Source organism: Stegostoma tigrinum, chromosome 11 (assembly GCF_030684315.1).
Source record: "Stegostoma tigrinum isolate sSteTig4 chromosome 11, sSteTig4.hap1, whole genome shotgun sequence".
In the NCBI taxonomy this organism is placed as follows: Eukaryota; Metazoa; Chordata; class Chondrichthyes; order Orectolobiformes; family Stegostomatidae; genus Stegostoma; species Stegostoma tigrinum.
Genome location: NC_081364.1, coordinates 47497800 through 47522004, shown reverse-complemented (window position 1 = coordinate 47522004; position 24205 = coordinate 47497800). Strand labels below are relative to the sequence as shown.

The window sequence follows — 24205 nt, the reverse complement described above, 5'->3', positions numbered from 1 at the left end:
ATGTGCAAATAGGCACTATTTTCTGATTTAACATTTGCCCACTATGCAGAGGCAATTCATATTGATAATATAAAATAAACAAAGATTTCAGACAAGTCTTGTGTGTTTAATCCCACTCAAATGTAGTGTCACATTGATCAGACCTGAGGCAATGCAGAAAGTATGAAGATAGGAGTTGGGATCAAGTGAAAACAGTCTTTACACAAATGAGTACATGTCTTTGTAACTCTGGATTACAAAATAAATATTGGCTAAGCACATTCACTTACCTGTTGTCAACAGTCTGATCTGTGCACACATCATATTAATCGGTAACATACCTTAATGGTTGCATTAATACCATTATACACCAGGCCACAATTTTAAACATAAACACATTGAGGAGCAGTGTATATATTTATGTTCTCAAACATGTACCTGACAAAATGAAAGAAAAGCTTCACCCATGAATTGTAATGTATCCAAAAATTCCCTTATTAACATACTGTTTTTATGATATTGAGGTGATAAGTTGGTGTTCAAGTACAGAATAAGTAGTGACCTATAATTAAATCTAATGGCCTTTCCTAGCCTCTCAGAGATAGCAAGAGCTACAGATGCTGCAGTCAGAGTCAACACAGTGTGAAGCTGGAGGAACACAGCAGGTTAGAGAGCATCAGAGGAGCTTTTAGATTGAGACCCTTCTTCTGAGTCCAAACTTCTTTGACCCGAAATGTCAATTTTCTTGCTCCTCTAATGCTGCCTGACCTGCTGTGTTCCTCCAGCTCCACACTGTATCTTCTTTCCTAGCCTGACTATTTTTGCAAAGATTAAAAAAGATGATAAAAGAAAACCACTTGAAAGATTTAGCAACAATTCAAAAAATATTTTTTAACTATTGAACGGATGTATTACTTCTTATAAACAAAAGATGGTACCAGTTGACCTTTCTGGCAAAAAGATGACAGCTAAATGGCTTGGTTAGAATTTGATGAAAGATTTCCTAGTTGCTGAGGGACTCTTCACTTGTTAGAAATTCATATAAAGTTCAGAATATCTGAAAAATTATCTGAGTCTTTGGTAAGAGTTTTTGACACTAAATTGAACTGTGGGGATGTACTTATGTTCCTGGAGGTAAAATTCAATTTTTTTCACAAGAGTGGTTCAGTTATTGGTTATACACACTCCCAATTTGATTTCCATTTAAATTAATTTGTCTCCTCCCTTTTTGCATCTCCTCGAAAATTGATTTTCACTCCCATTGATAGGTAACATAGTCACACATACCTTAACATAAAACTAATACTCACTATTCAAGAAAAGGACTGGAGTAAAACTCCTCCTAGATAGTTGGAAGTTTAGGATTATTAAAGGTAGTAATGTACAGGCTCCCAGACTGTTCTGTTATTAAAATAGATTTTTGCACCAACTGCCTGTGAATTGAGGTACATAATTGTGAATTGTATATTACTGGCCTCCATGTTATTAACAGCAGCATGGATTCAAATAGGAAATAATAAATGTAAACTTGCAAAAAGGTGAACATTTACAAAACTATTCCCTGGCATTAAGCAGATCTGTTATAAACTAACATATCCACAGGCTGATGAACTAAGTTATATAAATAGAAGGATTATCGTACCGAGCTCCAACGACCTCTGTGCCAGACATCACTTGTAGGGCAAGCTCGAGTATTGCATTGTTCACGATCAGGAGGTTTGTCAAGAATTTCACAGTTCTGGTCACTTAACCTTTGGCCATTTGGAAGCTGACAAATAACTAGTCTTGTTCTTGCTCCACCACCACAAAGCTGGGTGCACTATAAATTTAACACCAACACCACAGCCATTAAAAAAGTGATAATTTTGCATTAGAAACAAACAGAAAAGGAGGGTTGAAAAAGTTCTGTTCAGAATCTTAAGGAAGTGTTTTGGAATATTAACAGTTCAAAAGAAAATAATATACAAGAGTTTAAGGGATCAGATATGCTTTCTATTGTAAATATTTTGGAATTTTAATGTACCCAGAATATTATCTCACTTTTAAACTGACTATTTGATTTATTAATTCAAATATTTCTAAATCATTTAAGACCATTCTAACCCAAAACAGGTAGGTGCACAGATGAGAAAACAGTTCGACATCTTGGTCACAGTTGGTCCATGTAATAGCAATCCAGTGAGTGGAATGAATACTTCTTGTTGATGAAAGTAGCATTCAAAATATAGCACATAGAGTGTAAATTTAGGATATTGTAAATTGCCTTTCTATTTTATCTCCTTTTCACTGTTGCTAACATTAGGTGATTAATGAACTCATAGGACATCATTTTTAGAATAGCTTATGCAACAACTTATGCAAGGAAACATTTTTCAAGAACAGGGAAATAACAGTATTAACAAATGTTATAGCTTCTCACTATTGCATATGCAGATGTACACAAGAAAACTGAAATACTGTTTATAGATCACTGCTGAGCTTACCCTATGGGAGTAGCAATGTAGATACCAGAATGTGCTATCCAGTTCCTGAAGTCTGACTTGTCATTCAATTACATCATGACAGGTCTGAACCCCAATTCATTTTTCCTGCCTTTTGTTCAAATTTCTTGGTATCTTTTCCAACACCACCAAAATAAAAAAAGTTGATCTCAGCCATCAAATTTAAAGTTATACCAAAAGTAAAGGCTTTTATGGGAGAATGGTTCAAAGTTCCAATGCCCTTAGCACGAAAACACGTTTCCGAGTTTCACCTCTAAATGGCTTTGCATTAATTTTAAGACTGTGTCCTTCGGCTCAGGAATTATCTATCTAATGTAGTTTATTTTATCATTTTAAAAATTTATTTTAAGTCACCTCTCAACTGCCTAAATGCAAGGGAGTTCAAGCAAAAGGCCCTGATAATTTACTATTTCACCCATGGTAATAATCTGATGAACCTGAAATGTACTCTCTCAAGGATACATGTACACTTCCTGAAACCTGGTGTCCAAATAGAACAAAAAACAAAGAACAAAGAAAGTTACAGCACAGGAACAGGCTCTTTGGCCCTCCAAGCCTGTGCTGATCAAGATCCTCTGTCTAAACCTGTCACCTATTTTCTAAGGGTCTGTATCCCTTTGTTCCTTGCCCATCCATGTACCTGTCCAGGTACATCTTAAAAGACACTATCGTGTGTGCGTCTACCACCTCTGCTGGCAACATGTTCCAGGCACCCACCACCCTCTGCATAATGAACTTTCCACGCATATCTCCCTTAAACTTTCCTCCTCTCACTTTGAACTCATGACCCCTAGTAATTGAGAATAAACGAGATGAGATTGGACCAATGGTTCTGTACAACTGCAACACAAATTCCTTATCATTGAATCCCTTAAAATAAAGGACAATATTTTACAACAAATTTGATTATTTTCTGTACCTGTGCACTTGCTTTCAATACACTGTGTACTTGGAAACCTTTGAGGTTAATTAATATATTCAACAATGAGATTGATACATTTTTATTAGTAAGGGCATCAAAGGTAGGTAAATTGAGCTGATGTGCAGATGGTCCAACTAAATGGTGTAACAAATAGGCTGTTATTATTTCTATTCCTTTGTTCCCACCCTCATTTTGTTAATACTGTCCTGAAGCTATCAGAGTCTTTTCTTTAAATGTGTGTAGAGTATATTCTAATACCACCAAAGCTCAACTGTAGTATTAACCTGTGGCCACACATAGGATGCAATGGAAGTTTTCCTGAGCTGTACTGACAGTCCAAAGCATTAAGCCTTCAGTTTCTAATTAAAGTTTCATTGTGGGCCACGAGTAGAAGTGTTTCTTCAAGTCTCAAAAGAGAAACCACGAGCATCTCCTGTTCTAGTTTTGGCTCCAGCTCTCCCAGTCTTAGTGCCTGTCAAACAATTAACACTTATCTTCAACAGTTAACTTTGTCTTGAGGATCATTCCCTGGGGTTTCTAGCCAGGACAGCTACTCACTAGGTTGCATTCCTAGAGAAGACTTAAAATTGTCACCACTATATGGCAAAGCCTACATGTTTTATGTTAATGGTGGATTGAAACATTAAGGTATTTAGTTGTCAGCATGCTTCAAAATCCTATTAGAGACTAGATTCTGTACAGTATGGAAACAGGCCCTTTGGCCCAGCAAGTCCACACTGCCCCTTGAAGCATCCCACCCAGACCCATCCCCCTATAACCCACACAACCCTGAACACTACGGGCAATTTAGCATGGCCGATCCACATAGCCTGCACATCTTTGGGCTGTGGGAGGAAACCGGAGCACCTGGAGGAAACCCACGCAGACACAGGGAGAATGTGCAAACTCCACACAGACAGTTGCCTGAGGCTGGAATTGAACCTGGTCCCTGGGCTCTGATGCTGCAGTGCTAACCACTGAGCCATTGTGCTGCCCCCAAATTAGGCTCATCGATCTTGAGGAAGTCATGTTTCCCTGATATTTCCTCATTTATTCAATCTCCAAGTATAATTATTGCATTACTCTCGCATGAGTAAGTACTGGACATCACCTATGTAAAATATAGGACCTCATATAATGCAGTTTAATGCCTTATGTTTACAATTTGGGGTTAAGTAGTAATTACAGAAAAACAATCTCATGTGCATTGCTTACTCTGCAACTTTTTAGCATGAAGTTACACAAGCTTTGTTTTAATCAGCACTCTCGATGAATGGGCAACAATTATATTCCTGAAATACCAGAAGTTCACTGTATTATCATGATCTTTCCAATGTTCGAATAGTCAGTTGAGGATGTGACCGAGAAGGCTCTCTGCCAGCAAGTTTTATTTAAGTAATTGATGCTGCAAATAAAGTATAATAGTGATGTGCATACACCCTGCATTCCATTTCTGTTACTTAGCATGTATGTTTTCACATTGATTATCTGGACCTCTTAAGCAACTGGAATATTTGATCAACCCGCGCACTCTCGGTCCCATAGGCGCGGTTAATAAAATGTTTGCTGTACATGTAAATTTTGCCTCCAAATCTCACAAAATCCACATTACATCAGACAGCTAAATACCACTTATCAAAATAAAACAGTCATTGAGCAAAAAATAATAAATTTTGAGAAATGCTGAAATAGGGCATATTGTGTGAAGCACTAGATGAAAAACTTTGACAAAAATGGGTCTTTTTCTTGTTAATGCTCATGTTCTGCATTACCAAACAAATAATTGATAAAAAGATTATTAAAAGAAGAAACACTACCTCTCCCCAGTTGCCATAAACCCACTGAGGACAAGGACCAGATTCACAGGACCTCATTTCAACAGGCTTAGCCTGTTCTGTGCAGTAGTTGGTATCATATCCATCTTCATCTTGGCAAACCACAACACGCCTTTGGAATCCTCCAGCACATGTGCTAGAACACTACAAAAAGAATTGAATCTATATTAAAGCAATGAAATATCCATAGGCTTATTCGATATCCATATAATGAAGTGGTTCATTTGGCAACACCCTCACCTTAAATGATCAGGTTCCTGTGCAAATTCTACTCCAGAACTTTGGTACAATAATCAAGGCTGATATTTTAGTTTAACACTGACGCAGTGCCACACTGTCAGACTTGCTGTCTTACAGACAAGATATTAAATGGGAGCCCCATCTGCCTACTTGAGTGGATCACAAGGCACTATTTGGAAGAAGTGCAGTGGGGTTAAACCCCGTGTCCTGGCTAATGTTTATCCTCAGTCAACATGACAAGAACAGATTACCTGGTCATTACCATACTGCTGCTTGTAGGGCTTTGCCATGTCGCACTGGCTGTCACGGTTCCTAGCTTACAACAGAGCCTACACTTCTAAAAGTACTTCATTGACTATAAAGCATAGTGGGACATCTGGTGGTTGTAACAAGTGCTATATAAATGTAAATCCTACTATTTTACGTAGCTGGAATTCTTTAGTATGTTTTACTATGCTGAGGGATTGATATAATTTCAAATTTGAATTGTTGTTAATTGGAACCTGAGTCTATTAATTTGCCTGAAGTCTAGGCAGGCGTTCTGTTAATTACAAAAGCTGTGCAACGTGGAAACAATACTCCTCAACATGTAGGGGGACCTGATTTTTTGTCTGAAACTCAGCCTCTTGTTCCTTGAGCCCTTTCAATATGGATGCGTCTATACTTTTGTTGGTTGTAGTGGAAGATGTTGCAAAGAGGTTAGCTATAAAAATTTTATACAGCTTAAATAGCAAATAAATTAATAAAAATGAAATTCAAATTGAATCCAGGGAACAGGGATAAAAATATGATAGTTGTCTTCTAACTTCAGCAAATTGTATAGGTAAAGCTTAGGAAGAGTGATAGAAGGCTTGCTCAAAGGAATAGGACTTGATAAGGCTTATAAAGGGTGGACAGATGTAGAAATGAGAGGTTTATGGAGGGTGGTTTAAAGTAGCTGCAGTAACAGAACTGTCTGCTATCAGTAGTAAGATGAAGGTAGGGAATACAAAAAGGTGAGTAAAGATTGCAGATATTTGATAAGGTAAGATACAGTTGGTTCTGTTGTAACGCAATAATTCCATTCTCGTGCAATCTTGCATTATAAAGAAAATTGCGCCAGGGCTGTGCCATTTGAACTAATGGGACTGGAATCACATTATAGCCAATACAGGTAAGGAAAGTTTTCATTCTACAAATAGCGATCTAAATCTCTGCATTAAAGCTAAATTGCCTTGAAGAAACATGCATTATACAGAACTGACCATATTACAGATGAGGACAAGGATGTAGAATTAAATGGAGGGCTCTTGTGTGTGATGCAAAGATAGTGTCCCTCCCTCAAAAGCTGAATAATAATGTCTCTGAACAGGTTGATTAGAAAATATAGAATTGAATGTACCAGAGTTAGGGAAATAGTATCTGCCATTAGGCCAGGTGTGGACTTAATTTGAGAAGATAGATGCTGAAGAGTTTTGAACAAATTGCAGATCATCAAATGTGAACAATGGGATGACCGATATAAAATATTGGTTGTACTGATGCCAAGGATGAGAGTTTGGCTGATATAAAAATTGAGTTTAAGAATGGATTGGAAGGTGGGAAAAATCAATGATAGGAAACATGCAATTATGGGCAAGCAATAAATGAATCAAAAAAGTACAATTGCTAAATGTACGCATGCATTTATTGCAAAAGGTTAAACAAAATCAATACTAGCCAACAGCTACTTACTGCTCCCCAAGGTCCAGTTCTCCACTGACTACCTCCAGGTAGCGAGGTGCGATCTGAATCATCATGGGTTGGTAAGATCTTAACCCGAGGAAATAAGTGATCATTCTGCCCAGATCTATCATATCCATGACGTCGTGGACTGCAACTTGGCATGGCACAATCTTGCTCAGTTAGTGGCTGATCATCGAGATCACACTCACTCTCACTTACAATCTGATTCTTGTAATTCATGCAACTCACATGACGTGTTGCTTTACCTTGGCCACAGGTCACAGAACACTGTGTTGGGAAGAATTAAAAGCAAATATGGAATAACTCTTTTCAGAAGAAAGAAAGAAGCAAAACCAACTGACAAAATCTTATTGAAAAGCAGAATGTGATAGATACTGGAAAGCTAATATACAACAGGAAATGTTGGAAAAGACTCAGAAGGTCAGGCAGTAATTGTGTAGAGAGAAACAGTGAATGATTCAGGTCTGCACACCATCACCACAGAGGAGCCAGTGGCAAGGTGCCTATCAGCACCGTCCATCAGCGCACAGTCACCTCAGTGGATATACTATTAGGTAGTGCAGGTTCAGGCACACAAACTGGTGAGTACATGACTAAGATATGTCCACAGTTGATACAGGAAGAAATAGCCAAGTTCTCTGACACTCAGAAAACTGCCAAAGATCAGATATGTTGTGAGCCCCAGTCAAAAGGCACAGCCCTGTGCTCAGCTATAAATGACATGGTCAACCTGCAGACATAGGCAGAGGAATATCAGGCAGGCATGCCTAAGGCCCTCAAGTAGATTGGAATCAAAGATGAAGGAGCCCACTTGTGTTCTCACCGTGGTGGTGGCTTCAGCAAGCAAGCATCTAGCTGCATCCAAGGATCAGGCAGAACGCTCAGTAACTGCTGGATTGGTGAACGGACTGACACTCCATCGCTATAGCCCTGGGTACTCAACATCAATGGCACAGTTGGAGGAGGATAAATCACATCAGCCTCCCTCCAGGTACCCTTTCGCCTCAAGGAGACAGGGTACCCACAGAGAGAAAAAACAGAGATGACCGTCAAGGTGGTCCAACTCCACAACACTGTTAAGAAGGTACACAAACACAAATACCAGGAATTCTCTTCCTAAGGGCATTGTGGGTCTACCTACAGCATATGGAAGGCAATGCTTGCTCTTTAAAAGCAGACTTCCAGTTTACAGGGAGGGAATGTCTTTAATCGCCCCCATAGCCATTCTTGTATGGGCTGCGGGCCTTTGAAAGATTGCATCTTTGAAAATGTAGGGGACTTAAGAAAATAGCCATTTTGATCTATGCCACAGCCCTTTCACTTGTAGGAAATCTGTAAGAATACTGTGTGAAAGCCCATGGCCCTAACAATGGGGTGCTCTACCTCGGATATCCTTCCCCATGAATCTCCAGGGTATACCGTCACAGATTTTGCACCTGACAAGGGACCCTAGCACCTTGCATTCCACATGATTCTGTGTTGCTGTGGGTTTTCAGAAGATAGTTCCTTGTCACCAACCTCACAAGAGCATGGAGGCTTCTACTAAAGATCCATTACTTTGTAGCCTGTCAATGCCCTTTCACTTCTGCAATAGCTATTCAGATTCTAATTTATATTGTTCCAACAAATGGCAAGCCTCCCTTCCCCCTCCAGCCTGAGGTGGCTGGCAGTGACAGTGGGAGCAGGCAGCCCCAGGGCAGCTGTGAGGGGAAAATCAAGCCCTGTGAGCAATGCGAGCCCAGGGCTGTGATGTTGAACTATTATCTGCTTTTTTTTTGTTTTTTCTACACTTTCATAAGAAGGACTGAAATGCTTAACTTCTTGGCTTGCTTTCTTTGTTTTTCTGCTTTGTACTAAGATTCTGTGCCTAGGTACATGTGTGCCTAAGATGGCACCATGAGTGGCAGCTTGTAAAATTTTCACTGTGTGCATGTGAGTGAGAACATGTGACAATATAAGCTAATTCTAATTCTCATACGTGACTTCTCTTATGACCCATTATTTTGTGTGTGGGAATATGGAAGCTAAAGCATAATAAAATGTGAGGCTGGATGAACACAGCAGGCCAAGCAGCATCTCAGGAGCACAAAAGCTGACGTTTCGGGCCTAGACCCTTCATCAGAGAGACCCTTCATCCTCTCTGATGAAGGGCCTAGGCCCGAAACGTCAGCTTTTGTGCTCCTGAGATGCTGCTTGGCCTGCTGTGTTCATCCAGCCTCACATTTTATTATCTTGGAATTCTCCAGCATCTGCAGTTCCCATTATCTCTGGAAGCTAAAGCAGTACAGATTATAGTCTTTGTAACAGTCTGCCTTCATCAATGAGGAAGATGAGGTATTGAGTGAATGTACTTTGATCTATTGACTCTTGTAGGCCCTAATGAGACATCAATCAGGCCACAGAGTACTTCCACTCAGTAGTTAACCACATCAGATTACAATTGGATGGTGTGACCTAAAAAAAATTAAATCAATCAATCTGTTTCGGTAAGTTATGACACAGCTCTAGGGCAAGTAAGTCATGAACCCAGGCCCAGGGTTAGGGATGCTACCACTGCACCACAGGACACCCAAATAAGTTTTAATCAACCCGTTTGCACATGTTTATAACACATCTGAGGAGCAGGTAAAACTTATACATGAAACTTTTGACCCAGAACTAGGGGCACTACTACAATACCACAAGAGGCTGCATGCTCCCCTACTCCATAGATGTCAGCCTGCTACTATCAATTTCCAAAAGAACTGGAATCATTCCCTGAAATAGCCAATATAACCAGACTGATCCACAGACTTTATCTGCCTACATCCTCAATGATATGGCTCTCTCAGCCACAAGCTGCTACCTTGTCTTTCATGGTAAATTTCTACCTACAAGCAATGCACAGCCATCTTCCATTTGGGTTCCAAGATGGCCCCGTGTCAAATACTGATTTGATATCTTGTGACATTTCTACAGCAGTTGTCGAGGTTACACAAACATTTACAAAGTTTTGCTACAAGGAGAAAAGGCGAAGAGCCCAGCCCGAGACCAAGCCACCAGATATGTTTCTGTTATATGTGGTCGAGTATCTGAAGCAACGAGTTAATCACAGAATCCCCATAGAGTAGAAACAGGCCCTTTGACCCAACAAGTCCACACATCTACCTATAACCCACCTAACCTACACATTCCTGAGCACTATGGGCAGTTTAGTATGACCATTCCACCTAGACTGCACGTCTTTGGACTGTGGGAGGAAACCAGAGTACCTGGAGGCTACCCATGCAGACATGGGGAGAATGTGCAAACTCCGCACAGACAGTCTCCCGAGGGTGGAATCAAACCCAGGTCCCTGGTACTGTGAAGCAGCAGTGCTAACCACTGCCCTGTGCTGAGTATCTCAATTATACAGTAATCATTTAGAGTCAGAGTTGTACAGCATGGAAATAGATCCTTCAGTCTAACTTGTCTATATTGATGAGATTTACAAAGTTTAAATTAATTCTAGCAAGTTATGCAATTACTGAGATACAAATTCACACAAGATGAGATATATGACAGCTGATGGTAAGAAAGTTTCAGGGCGAGAGAATCTCATTGGTAAAGTTTATCTTGACAGCTAGAACTTGGTTTTTGGATTCTTGCCTGGTTAAGTTCTCTCCGCTGTCGTTTTTTTCTCACCTCTTCTGGGAGGAGAAAATCACTCCTTCTGTTTCTCCTTCTACACAGATCTATCCAACCTGTCAAGTGTTTTCCAGCATTTTCTTTTTTTTTCAGACAAAATTTTACATTACACCAAGTGTGGTGGTTGAAACTGAAACTACCAATTGGAGCAAAGAAACAGAACCTGAACGAGAAAACTCAAGAAATGCAAACAGATAAAATAATTTCAGCTGGAGGTCAAGCAGAAACCATGAGAAAGTAAGAGTGTAAATTGACATTTTTCAGTCAATTTTATAATCGAATACAAATCTGCTCCAGGATGCTCAACCAGACACATACATCACTGTTGAAGACCAGTCCATGATTTATTTCATAATAGAATTGGATAACTGCTTGAGAATAGAGGGATTAGATGCTCATTTCTAATTCCCACATAATAATTCCTTTCAGTGCTCTGACATTTCCTGGTTGTTTGATTTAATATATGCTTTCATGAGCTGAAAGAACTTTTGATTGGATGCTGATACTTGTGCAAATCTGATAGGTAACAACTTCAAACTAAAAATTCAGTGTTACATTTGCAAAGGATATATATGTGATTTTTTGTTGTGGGCAGCTAGGTGGAACAGTAGAGATTTTGATTTACATAAACTTATAAAGAAATAGAGAAGCACTTTTTGAATTATTATTCAATTATTTGATTTTATTGTTACATATATCTTGATGAGACAGTGAACAGTGTTTTGTCACCACAATCTGGTGCCATTTTGAGTTCATGTTCTGTTCAAATTGGGTCTCAAGCACAGTTTCAGGGTTTCTGCAAGGCGTTCCAGTCTTCAAGGAGTCCTGCTCCAGGAACAACACTGATGACACTGATGCCCCAGGAGACTCTGGCTCTGCTGCCATCTGATGCCACCAACAGTCCACACTCCAGGCCTACCACTGCTAGGAGTCCATTTAGTACTCACTTAACTCTGCCCAAGAAACCCAGCAACAAGACTTGTTGTTTTTGCTGTTTAACCCTCTGTTCTTCTCAGCAGCATTTTCTTCAAGCTCCATTTCTCTCTCCGTAGATGCTTCGTCACATGTTGAATCTTCGAAGGATTTCTGTTGAAAACTGAGAAATTTCCCCACATCTGGACATTTCTCAATTCCCATAAACTGTTTTATTTCCAAGAAAGACAATTTTGCTCCAAAATGCTCCTTTTCTTTGTCCTGCTGTTCCATGTCAATAAAAGCTGCTCCAGGTGAAGTTTGAATTCACACCCTCTACTCTGGATTGCAGTGCCAAAATTATAGTAATTAAAATTCGGCAGTTCCTTACAGAAAATCAGCCATGCAAACTCATCAAAATTTAAGCAAAATACTGTGACCGCTGGAAATATGAAGCAAATATAGAGAATCCTGAAAGCTGGAATGCTGCTGAGAAAGATTCATATCGGATACTAAACCTTTACCTCTGTTTCTTTCTCCATAGATGCTTTCAGACCTTCTGAGTTTTTCCAACACTCTCTATGTTAATCAAAGGTTAAATTTATGGAAAATCAAACACAGAAAATTGGAACTGTGAAACTAACTGTGAAAGCATTCTTGGATTAAGACAGTGTAATGCAGTTCTTGCATTGTTTTCCAGAAGCAGACATGTCATTTTATTGTTTGCATGTAGTTCAGTGCAACACACTATAAAGTTGCAAGGTAAGTGTTGTTGAAGATACACAGGCATTAATCAAAATATTCAACTGTGCTCTGTGGATTTTGGTCATTTATTTGTTGTTGCACTCAATGACTTAAGTCCTTCAAAAATTGGAATCTAAACGAAGCAGAACTTTATTTTACCAAAGTCGCAAGTGCATTAATTACATTACTTCATGTATGTGGATTTGCAGCCATGATATAAGGAAAGCCATTATTTCTAACCTGAGTCCACTCATGAGTCTTCCAGCGTCCACATGGGATAACAATACACTCCTCCCTAGATGGTGGCTTTGACAGATGTGAGCAAGCTGATTCATCAGCCACTCCACCTTGGAGATCGCGGCAGCTAACATAGCGTTCCTTCGTACCTTTCCCACAGGTGGCAGAACACTGGTGGATAAGAATAATTATAAATGGTTTAATAGAATTATTCATTATTTTAAAGTAAAATTTGATGCAAAATGATTGAAAATTGCAAGTGACATCGACTTTTAATTTTATTCTGGCACTAAATTAATTCACTGTGACAATCATGGGTAATTTAATGCTTTAATCAATTTTCTCCATCATTTAGATAAATATTATTTAATGACAATATTAAAATTAAATCTGTGTACTGGTGTCCAGGATCCAAATCTCCATTCAGTTCGGTAGGTCATGTGATTAGGGATTCTCTCTTCTCTTCTTCCTGGATGCATATCAGGGCATGAAGCTAATTCACAGTCCTACAATGCAAAACATAGGGTTAAAAATAAACAGGTGCTTTCAAATCTTTTAAACATTTTGAGAAAATGTAAGTAATTAGCTAAGGAGGAAAACAAGCTTGTATTCTTCAAATCCTCTAGAATCAACTCCAAGCACTTCAACTACAACAAATGTTTTCAATTCTCAGTTGCACTGACCAGTTTATACAGAATAACAAAAACAGTAACGATCAAAAAGAACGGTTTAGTTTGGCTTTTTGAAGATGTTCATAATAATTACCTGAGTATCTGTAGGCCTGGTGGCAGCATTACATTCATTATCATTGACCACAGTGCCATATGAGCCTGCAATGCATCTTACTGCTCGCATTTGATAGCCAGTCCCACATGTCGCTGTGCACTAAAAAGACAGTATGTTGTTAATATTCCTGGATCGCAATAAAATTAAAACTTAAAAAGGTAGCATATTATTTACCTATTTAGAAAACAAAGTCTAAGTCAGAGAGTGAAATGAGTGGGCCAGATTTTTATTACAAGATTCCAGGTCCTACCAACAGAATGAAATGAGAGTTGGTAACATGGAAATGCTGTTGCCAAAGCCCTGACAGAGATTATGGAGAAGGCAGGAGTCCAGTCCAGCTAAGGACAGTGGACTGACTCTAGGAAAGCCAGAATGCTGATGCTCTGATTATTAGCAGCTCTGGGAAAGCTGGGCACCGCTTATTTAGGTGGAGACAGAGAAGTTGCTTTAAGATGAAGGTGTCATCTAAAGCCTGTACAAACTTGAAAAACAAAATGTGGTCAGTACTACATTGTGAAGGGAAAACCTACCACTGGGTGGCCACCTTAATCCATTTGACAGGCTTTGGCCTCAGCCTGTATGGTGCCTGGAATATTATAGATAGTATAAGAAAAGAGGCTTCATTAGACACTTTCACTGGTCTAAGTGGCTACCTGTCACTGGCTGGTGGCTAAATGTTACTCTGTCTCCAGCAGACCCCTCAAAATAGGCCAAAAGCAGATATATACTATGAAGCCAGCATGTCAGTTGATGCTGCAAAACTTGGGAAAACCTATTAGTACCTGTATCAGTATAATTAATCTTTACAAAAGCAAAATACTGCAGATGCAGGAAATCTGAAGGAAACATTGGAAATGCTGGAGAAACTCAGCACATGAGGCAGCATCTGTGGAGAAAGAAACAGTCAAATATTTGATTCCTGTATGACTTCTTCAGAACTATAAATAAATCAAATCACAGCTTATAATAAATTGCAAGATGTAAGTGAATTGAGGTTAGAGGGAAATCCCAAATTCAATGTGTTTTATCTTTCTGAATTTGCAATATTTGATTCCTTATGCACTGGCAAAGACATCTCAGATCTGTATAATCTCCCAGCAACATAATCTACCCTGAATACACAGATAGAGAGAGAGCCAGAGTGCGGGAGGTGGGGGGCAGCGATTGTTATCATTTTTTCCATTTAGGTGGCAATCTGATAGTGTGAAATGAAAAACTAAGTACATCAATAGAAGATGGGAAATCTGCTCTACCAGATTCCTGTCTGGTCAGTGAAGCTGAAACTTTGGTACAAGAGATATAAAATGTTACAAGGTCTGCGCATTGATGACAAAAGGAGGGTGAATGCTGAGTATTCTGGATGTAATTGGTTTAAAGATTAAGAAGTAATTAAGGAACATAGAAACTAGGAGAAGGAGGAGGCCACTGGGCCCTCTGAACCTACTGCAACAATCAATTTAATTCAGGCTGATCCTCTCCCTCACTGCCAATTTCCTGATGCCTTCAATATATAGAAATTTATAAATATTTTCCTTGAACATAACAAGAAAAATGAAAATGAAATGTTTTGAGGAAACCAATTAAGTTGCTGAATATTCCTTTTGTTACATGATTTAAAAGCACAGCCTATTTAGCAAAGTATTAGATTAATCAAAGCTCTACATGATTAACCAACTCTTATGTATCAACAACAAATTTTATTTCCAAAACAGTTGTAATGAAAAGAATATCTTCGTAATATTAATTCCAGTGTTATTTATGAATTACAACATGCATTTCAAAAATGACTAGATATGTTCATTTCTTTCTTCTCTTCTGACTAACTTCAGCTGCATTCTATAAAGGCAATTTCAATGTTTATTATATTATTATTCAATTAGCACCTTCAAACCACTACTTTTCCATTGGTTAACAATCACGAATGGAATGAGGAATGTTGTGAAGACTATTCCAATATAGGGACAGATGGCTGAACCAAATCAATTTTCATACTTCTGTATTCACAATACTGTAAAATTAAAACCTTCAAAGACTCACAAAATTGGCCCCAATGGCACTTAATCAGAATTTTTGAATAGCCAATCCCAGATTTTGGAAATAGTCAATCCTTGAAACTGGTTTGTAGCTTAAACAAAAGACGTAGCAATTTATTAACAGCACAATAACTTTAGTCAAGCAAAATTAAACAACAAAGTAATCTAATTCATTTATGCTATAAAGTCAAATACCTTTGTTTCCAGTCCCATGCACACAAATGACAGGCAAACAAACCAATATAGTTAAGGGATAGAAAAAAGAAAGCAATGAATGGCCAGATTATTTGAGTGGTTTTTATAATGTGTTGCTCCACAGGCATAAATGACAGTATCTTTTGTTAATTTTTGGGAAGATGTTGATCAGGGTCACCGATATAGTTCACTCAGATGAAGGCAGGATTACTTACAATAAGATTATAAAGTGTGAAGCTGGATGAACACAGCAGGCCAAGGAGCATCTCAGGAGCACAAAAGCTGACGTTTCGGGCCTAGACCCTTCATCATAATATAGTTATAATATAGTTTTAATATAGTTTATAATGTAGCTAATATAGTTTTTTTATTCTCTGTGCTTCCAAGAGCTGCTCACAGGAGGTTAGGAAGGGAGCTTTTAGATCTTCTTGCTGGAGCATCAATAGCCAGATTCCTTTTCTCAGAAAACTCAGTCCAAAACCTAATTCAAACTAACAGCACTCACTGACAGACTGACGATCTCAACCACGAGGTCCCAATTACGATTCAATATTCATTATCTGGTTCAGCAATAGGTCTTTTCCAGTTGTTAGAACCAATTCCCATTTATTAACTTATAGTTAATAGCCAAATTTTGCTATCTGTTTAAACATCATGCTCTTTGCCAGTGACAAATCACCTGCAAGACCTTTTGACCAGGAACCAATCAGCAATAAACTTCCAGACCTGGTCTCGTAAATATATAAAAGCTTGCTTGGTTTGTTTTCCTTTTAACATAAGCTGTTATCCATAGTTCAAAAGTCATCATTAGCTCACAGTTTCCAGTTCACAGCTCTAAGCTAAAATTGATAAATGAAGTTTTTAAGAAATCAACAATCTGCAAGGATTCTGACAAGGTACTTTTAACAAGCCCAAATTTGAATCATTCTGAAAATGTCTGGACTATTTTTAGACAGTCAAAGAAAAGACATAAATTTTTTACAGTATTCGTTGGCAGTCACATGGTTGTAGATGATTGCTGGTCCTGGTTGCTTAAATTCACCTTAAGGAAAACACCTGAAAATTTTTACAATTGTGTTTTATGGCTGTTCTGTTTGAACAGTTTTGTCAAGTTTGGAGTTTGTGTTTCGATCTTTCAGCTAAAGAAAGCCTACTACAGAACAAGCTGATTAGCTTGTGTTTCCTGTTTTGGAAGCCGTCTTGTGGAGAATTTGGTGCAAAACCTGACTATTCCTCTGCAAGAATGACTGAAAGAACTTCTCTATGTTTTATTTTCAGAGCAAACAATATCTTTCATGATCCCAGTGATAACTGTGTATAATTAATAATTTGACCACATGGACAAGAACACCAGCTCAACAGACTTTGGAACATTGTACTCACTACTTTTTCTGCCTTCATGAATGACCATCATTGGCCAAAAAGTGTTTTGCCTTTCAAAGTGAATCTCTGCAGAACAAATCCATTGCGCGCGTGTGTGTGTGTGTGTGTGTGTGTGTGTGTGTGTGTGTGTGTGTGTGTGTATGTGTGAGAGAGAGAGAGAGAGAGAGAGAGAGCGCAAGAGAGAGCAAAAGAGAGAGAGAGAGAGAGAGAGACACACAGAGAGGGAGAGAGAAAGAGAGAGGGGGAGAGAGAGGGAGAGAGAGGGAGAGAGGTTTGGGTTATTTCAAAAGGTAAACATTTACATTTTAATATTACACATTGTGTGTGCTAACCAATTCTGCATTGTATATTGAATTAGGTTTGTTTTGAATTGTCGATAATTATGTGTCCATTAAAGAAACTTCATTGATGGATCTTTTGATTAAAGTCTATTGTAGAGGAAAGCATATGAGTGGCCATATCAGATTTTGAGAATAATAATCTTGAGCATGAATTTGTGAAGCTAGAATGACAATACACTCCTCCCTTCCCAGTCTTAACAGTAATGTAACAGAGTGAGATGTTAACTTTTTAAAAGATCTTTTTTAATTCAAGCTGAGAAAGTTATGGAGTGACTTTTCAAGACCTGCAAGACTATAAGGGGTTGTGGTGAGGTAAATTGCTAAAGATGTGGTAGAAATTTAAAATAACTCTGAAATAATAAAAAGATTAGAAAACAAATCTGTCATGATGCAAGTCAAAATGAAGGTTTCACTACCACAAAGTTTTGCTAAATTTTGTTACATGGCATTTAGTTTCAAAAACAAAAAGGTCACTGGCAATGAAAAATGAGGTGAACGTATAAACAAAGAGCAGCTGGTCATTCAGCTCCTCCAGCTTGCTCCACCATTCAATAACACCATCACTGAACTGATCGTAACCTCAAATCCTCATTCCTGGTTACCCTAAATCCTTTCACCCACTTGATGATGTGAATCTATCTCAATGTCTTAAAAAGAACAAATGCTCTGCATTCACTACCTTTTTAGGGAAAAGTTCCAAAGATTTGAGACTCTGAGGGAAAAAAAATCACCTAATTTCTGTTTTAAATAGGTGATCCCTCATTCTTCAACAATGGCCCCTATGTCTAGGCTAGCCTTAAGAGGAATCATCCTCTCCAAATCTACTCTGTAAAGATTCCTCAGCATCCTATATGTTATAATGAATAGTAGAGCTAGACAGGTTGGTTCATATGAAGCATGTTGATGTAAAATTTACGATCAAGTTCGCCCATTTCTGGCTGTATTATTCTGTGATTTTTAAAATAGGCAAATATGCCTTTGTTAAATCTATATGTGCCATCTTGACATTATCAGCTTCTGAGAGTAACTCTCAGCAAGGGCTGCGACTCTTAATCAGAAATGAATGAATTTCCCTGTTCTGTGAATTGTTTTTTTCCCAGTTATATTAATATTCTATCTACTGTATATCCTGCAGATACCTCACCCACCATTTTTGTCCTTGCACAAGAAGACAATTGTTCAAAAGTCTGTGCAACATAGAAACACACTCAAAGAAAAAGACAGTAAAAATACACTTAAATTGGAAAATGCAAACAAAGTGCATGAATAAGATTGAAGTTTTACCTGCCCCCATGGACCAACTTGCCATGCTGCGCACTCTTGCTGTTGACATGCTTGAGCTGATGCTGGTTTAGTTGCAGAGTTACAAAATCCATTATCTAATTGCTCTTCTCCAACTTGACACCATGTTTGACGATGCTTGTATCCCTTTCCACAGGTCACTAAGCACTATAAGTGATATCAATATGACGATTAATATATCTTCTGACTTAAATATATCTTTACATTGGAATGGTAAGTGATTGAACATACTTTTCAAGAGCTTTCAGTACAGAAATGATTTTCGATACAAGCAAATACAGTGAAAAATATAAACACAGATACACTGTGAAAGTTTATGGATTTCAGCAAATTTACTGCAGTTCCAAACAAAATTAAATATCCAGCAATTTTCTCACATTCTATTGCACTCTATTGTAAAGGTTAAAAATCATCTTCAAGCAACACTTGATGAACGTTAAACACTTCGGAGTTTTTGAATGGCTGATGTCAAGCCGTTTTCATTGTTCTAATTTATATCTTACATTATCTACAGCAGTAGGAGTTATCTGGATACAAACAGAGTCTCAGAGAAAAGCTAAACCTGCTCCAACATAAGTAAGGACAGATATTTTGACAGTCAGAGAAGATTTACTAAAACAATATAAGTGCCTTCAGTTTGTCTCATAGGTAGTAGGGCAGAAGATCCACTGTTTAAACATATTTTTGATTGGATAGTTTAATAAACAAAAATATTATTAACCATGGTCAGAGGATAGCACACTCTTTCTCCTGAGTCAGGAGGTAATAGTCTTAAATTTCACTCAAGGGCTTCAGCACAACACTCTCAGTTGACACTGTAATGTAATACCATAATACTACTGTCAGAGGAGCCATCTGTTAACTGAGATGTTAAACCAAGGCCTCATTGCCCTCTGAAGTTGGTTTAAATATTGCTTGGCACTATTTTGAACAACAGCAGCAGAAGTTGACCTTGATGTCCTGGCCAGTCATTATCTCTCAATCACCAGTGCAGAAACTAATTATCTGGGTACTATCACCTTGCTGATGTTGCAATTTAGATATGTGCAAACTGGCTGTTATACTTCCCACAACACAGTATACACTTTCAAAAGCACTCCATTTGCTGGAACACAGTTTAGGTCTTGAAGGGCTTTATATAAATCTAAGTGTTCTTTTAAACTAAATTAATGTTACTTTTCTTTCTCCATAATAACATCAACATTAATCCCTAAACGGCTTCTTCCCTGCTGTTATCAGACTTATGAATGGACCTCTCATATTTGAGCTGATTTTCGCTGCACCCTCTCTGTACCTGTACCATTATATTCTGCATTCTGTTCTATTTACCCTGCTCTACTTATGTAAGGTATGATTTGCCTGGCTAGCATGCAGTACAATACTTTTCACTGTATCTCAGTATATTTGACAATAACAAATGAAACTTTGAAAAAATTAAACCTTCATAAAGGTTAGTACAATTTTTGGAATTGTGGAGTCTGTCGATTTCATCTGTTTTCACACTTAGAGTGCACCATCAAAACAGGATTGCAGTACTCACAGACAATGCACACCATCAGTATAAAGGGGGTGACCCTATGTTTTGTCTTATTAAGAGGATGGTCATCAGGTACATAGAAGAGCAAGGTTTATATTCCATTGTCCCTTCTGTAATCCAACAAAGATAATCAAGGCATTGTTTAACACAAAACAGACCCTAAGATATTGAGTTTTCATTTGAATCATGCAGTCTTTGTATCTCACTACCACTACAATATGGCTTGAGAGATCCAATTGACAGAAGAAAAATGGGTTTCATTTGTTTTCATTGACATTACAATCTCAGTTATGTTTGTGCTTCCTATTAAAAAAATAAAGTTTATGTTAAAATGTGAGAAACAGTTTACTTAAAATATTACATTTAATTATGTGATGAAGGCTGTATGTAAGGAATGATAGTCCTGCAGGTCTATTGACCATGTAATGTCCAGACTAACTATAATGGTTACAACCAAAAAACAGTTTTACAAAATGCGTCAAAAATACAACTGACGCTTACACACACATTGTTTTAATCACCTAATAATGTACTGGCTGTGCAAATCAAGATGAAACTGGATACCAAGCTAATGTTGCTCAGATGTTTCTCATTTGCACCCATCCAGTGATCAGGTCAATCTTAAGATAACAAGACTTTCTGGTTGGAGGTGTCTCAGCTGCTGTTGTTTTCTGTCCAGCTTTCTAGCCAAAGGAAGGTTATTGCTGGCAGTTCTTGTTGTCCAACCAAAGTGGTTGGTTCATCCTATTTGGAGACAGATCTGGAGAGTAGGAGTAGGGGAGCTGTTTCTTGGCCTCTCAGAAGCAGTTCAGAAGTCTTGGGTTCCGCTTGTGGCCAGGAGGGCTGGGAAGCTGATTGAACTTGTTAATGAAATCATCCTCAAAAAAAGAGTCTCACTGTCCACCTTATCTAATCCTCTGATCATCTTGTTCAATGTTGAATCCCCCACTATCAACATCCTGGGGTTAACATTTACCAGAAATTGAGCTAAACCAGCCATATAAATACCGTAGCTACAAAATTAGGGCAGGGTTGTGAATATTGCAGTAAGCAACTCATTTCCTGGCTTCGCAAATCCTGATTACCATCTACAAGGCACAGTCAGAAATGTGATGGAATACTCCCCACTTGCCTGGATGAATGCAACTCCAACATCACTCAAGAAGCTTGACACCATCTAGAATAAAGCAGCTAGCTTGTTTGGCACTACATCCACAAACATCCACTCTCTCTACCGCCAATGCTCAGTAACAGCAGTGTGTATTATCTGCAAGGGTCCTTAGATGGAAACTTCCACACCCAACCACTTCTATCTAGAAGGGCAGCGGTACAAGATACATGGGAACATCATCACATGTAAGTTCCTTCTCAAAATAATTCACCGTCCTGACTTTGAAGGAACAATGATATTTTTCTAAGTCAGGGCGGTGAATTATTTTGAATTATTTTAAATTATTTTTACATGTGATGATGTTCCCATGTATCTTGTACCGCTGCCCTTCTAGATAGAAGTGGTTGGGTGTGGAAGTTTCCATCTAAGGACCCTTGCAGATAATACACACTGCTGTTACTGAGCATTGGCGGTAGAGAGAGTGGATGTTTGTGGATGTAGTGCCAAACAAGCTAGCTGCTTTGTTCTAGATGGTGTCAAGCTTCTTGAGTGATGTTGGAGTTGCATTCATCCAGGCAAGTGGGGAGTATTCCATCACATTTCTGACTGTACCTTGTAGATGGTAATCAGGATTTGCGAAGCCAGGAAATGAGTTGCTTACTGCAATATTCACAACCCTGCCCTAATTTTGTAGCCACGGTATTTATATGGCTGGTTTAGCTCAATTTCTGGTAAATGTTAACCCCAGGATGTTGATAGTGGGGAATTCAACATTGAACAAGATGATCAGAGGATTAGATAAGGTGGACAGTAAGAGTCCTTTTTTGAGGATGATGACTTCAGCTTGTACAAGGGGGCATAGCTACAAATTGAGGGATGATAGATTTAAGACAGATGTCAGAGGCTTAGGTTTTTTACTCAGAGTGGTAAGGGCGCGGAACACCCTGCCTGCCAATGTAGTTAACTTAGCCACATTAGGGGCATTTAAACAGTCCTTGGATAAGCAGATGGATGATGACGGGATAGTGTAGGGGAATGGGCTTAGATTAGTTCACAGGTCGGTGCAACATTGAGGGCTGAAGGGCCTGTTCTGCACTTTATTGTTCTATGTTCTATGTTCTAAGACAACCACCAATCATTAGCCAATTGGCAAATGGAGACCAGGCAGTGCATATAACTCATTACCTCACAGGAGGCAAACACACAGCGGGAGATCTGGCTGCCATGATGGCATCATACCATCTGCACTGTCAATGTAGAAAATGGTTAAGTGAGAGTGCTGCTAAGGTGAAAGGCACAAAAGCAGATGTAGTGAATTATCCTTAATTTACCATAGATTCCCAGATATGCATTCTTAATTATATACCTTGCAGATGATAAAAAGGAGAGGAGGCCACCTTCTCCACTAGACAGTGGGCATAGAAAAGGTTGTCTGTTTTTAAAACCTAAGGAGGCAAAATGCAGCCCAGTATCTTCCCTGCAGGTGCAACTCACTATAAACATGCAATGCAACAGCTGCCCAGCAGGGGACCCCAAAGGTAAATATATCTTTCCAAATGTAAGCAGTTGAATGAAAAAGGAAAATTCCACATTGTGGGTTTACGTTATTAAATCAAGTTGCAGCTCAGTTGGAACAAAATATTAAAGAATGCAGATTATGTAAACAAATTTTCCCAAGAAAACATCAAGAAAAATATCCACTGACCTCTGACCATTCACCTGTTTTCCATACAGGACATATATATTCATTGCATCGCTGGACAGTTATCTTTTCTTGTTGACTGCATTTACTGTCTCCGAGAACAGTCCCCATAGAATTGACACAAACAGCATTCCGCCTTCTTGAACCACCGCCACAACTCTTTGAACACTTGCACAAATAGACAGAATTATTAGATTAACTTAGTAGTGAATTCCTAAAGTTATATCATGTACACTTTAAATTAATTGTAGTTCTGCAGCAAAAAGAATTCCATCAGATCACAATAATACAATTTTGCAGTTAGTTTTAATGATAAAATTAAAGCCTGGTGCTCATATGGTTCTGATATGCTTGGTGCAATAAAATCCTGTGTGAAGGATGCACTGGTCACGAATTAAATGCTATCATTGCTTAAGACTGTCACTGGCAGAGACTGCAGTTAGCCTTGCCAGCTGACCTCAAGAAGGTTTGGACCTTATGTGCCCAGCCTTGCCTTCAATAAGGGCAGCAGCAGTATAGATTGATTGGCTGACAGGCAACGGCAGGAACACTGGTTGAGCAGCGGTGTAAAATGAATGCAGCTTCTTGCAGCACGGATGCATTACCTGAGGTACATTCCAATAATCCTGGTATCTTCTGAGAGGAGAACCTGAAAGTCCCCTTGAGCATTGATGTCCACAGCCATGTGGGCCTCAGTGTGAGCTTACATGTCATCAACCTGAGGTTGCATAGCAACAGACATCACACTCATGACCTCACTCCAAACTTACAGTGCAGCACTGAGATGTTGGGAAGTTTGATTGGGTGCAGATTCAAAAGAAGAGTAACAATAATTTAAGTATTAGAAGTTTCTATGTACAGCTGTCTGTACAGGTGAATAGCAATATTTGACGTTGTGTAAAATACTATTAATTCTGTAATTATTGTGTCAACAAAATCAACCATATTATTAATGTATGCATTTTCTTCTCTCTTTCTATTTTCCTCATGCACAATTTATAAATAATACTTATATAACTGCCATTTTTGGGTATGGAGATCATGATGCATAATT

At 38.6% G+C, this 24205-nt stretch overlaps 1 protein-coding gene across 5 annotated transcripts in view; it reads right to left on the bottom strand.

Annotated features, from left to right (window-relative positions):
• adamts9 (ADAM metallopeptidase with thrombospondin type 1 motif, 9) overlaps positions 1-24205 on the bottom strand; it is a 254369-nt gene that overhangs the window by 128366 nt on the left and 101798 nt on the right. For 4 of the 5 annotated variants that reach the window (XR_007249201.2, XM_048547294.2, XM_059649931.1 and 1 more), the window contains exons 21-28: positions 23155-23319; positions 18784-18948; positions 13527-13646; positions 13160-13267; positions 12765-12932; positions 7191-7469; positions 5220-5381; positions 1622-1798 (exon numbers count right to left, since the gene is read on the bottom strand). Coding sequence is in view for 4 of the 5 variants with exons in the window: in XM_048547294.2 (XP_048403251.2) it covers positions 1622-1798; positions 5220-5381; positions 7191-7469; positions 12765-12932; positions 13160-13267; positions 13527-13646; positions 18784-18948; positions 23155-23319 (1344 nt within the window). In the remaining variant the exon portion in view is untranslated. The remainder of the gene's footprint in view (positions 1-1621; positions 1799-5219; positions 5382-7190; positions 7470-12764; positions 12933-13159; positions 13268-13526; positions 13647-18783; positions 18949-23154; positions 23320-24205) is intronic. The other variant, XM_048547295.2, reaches the window with a different exon arrangement.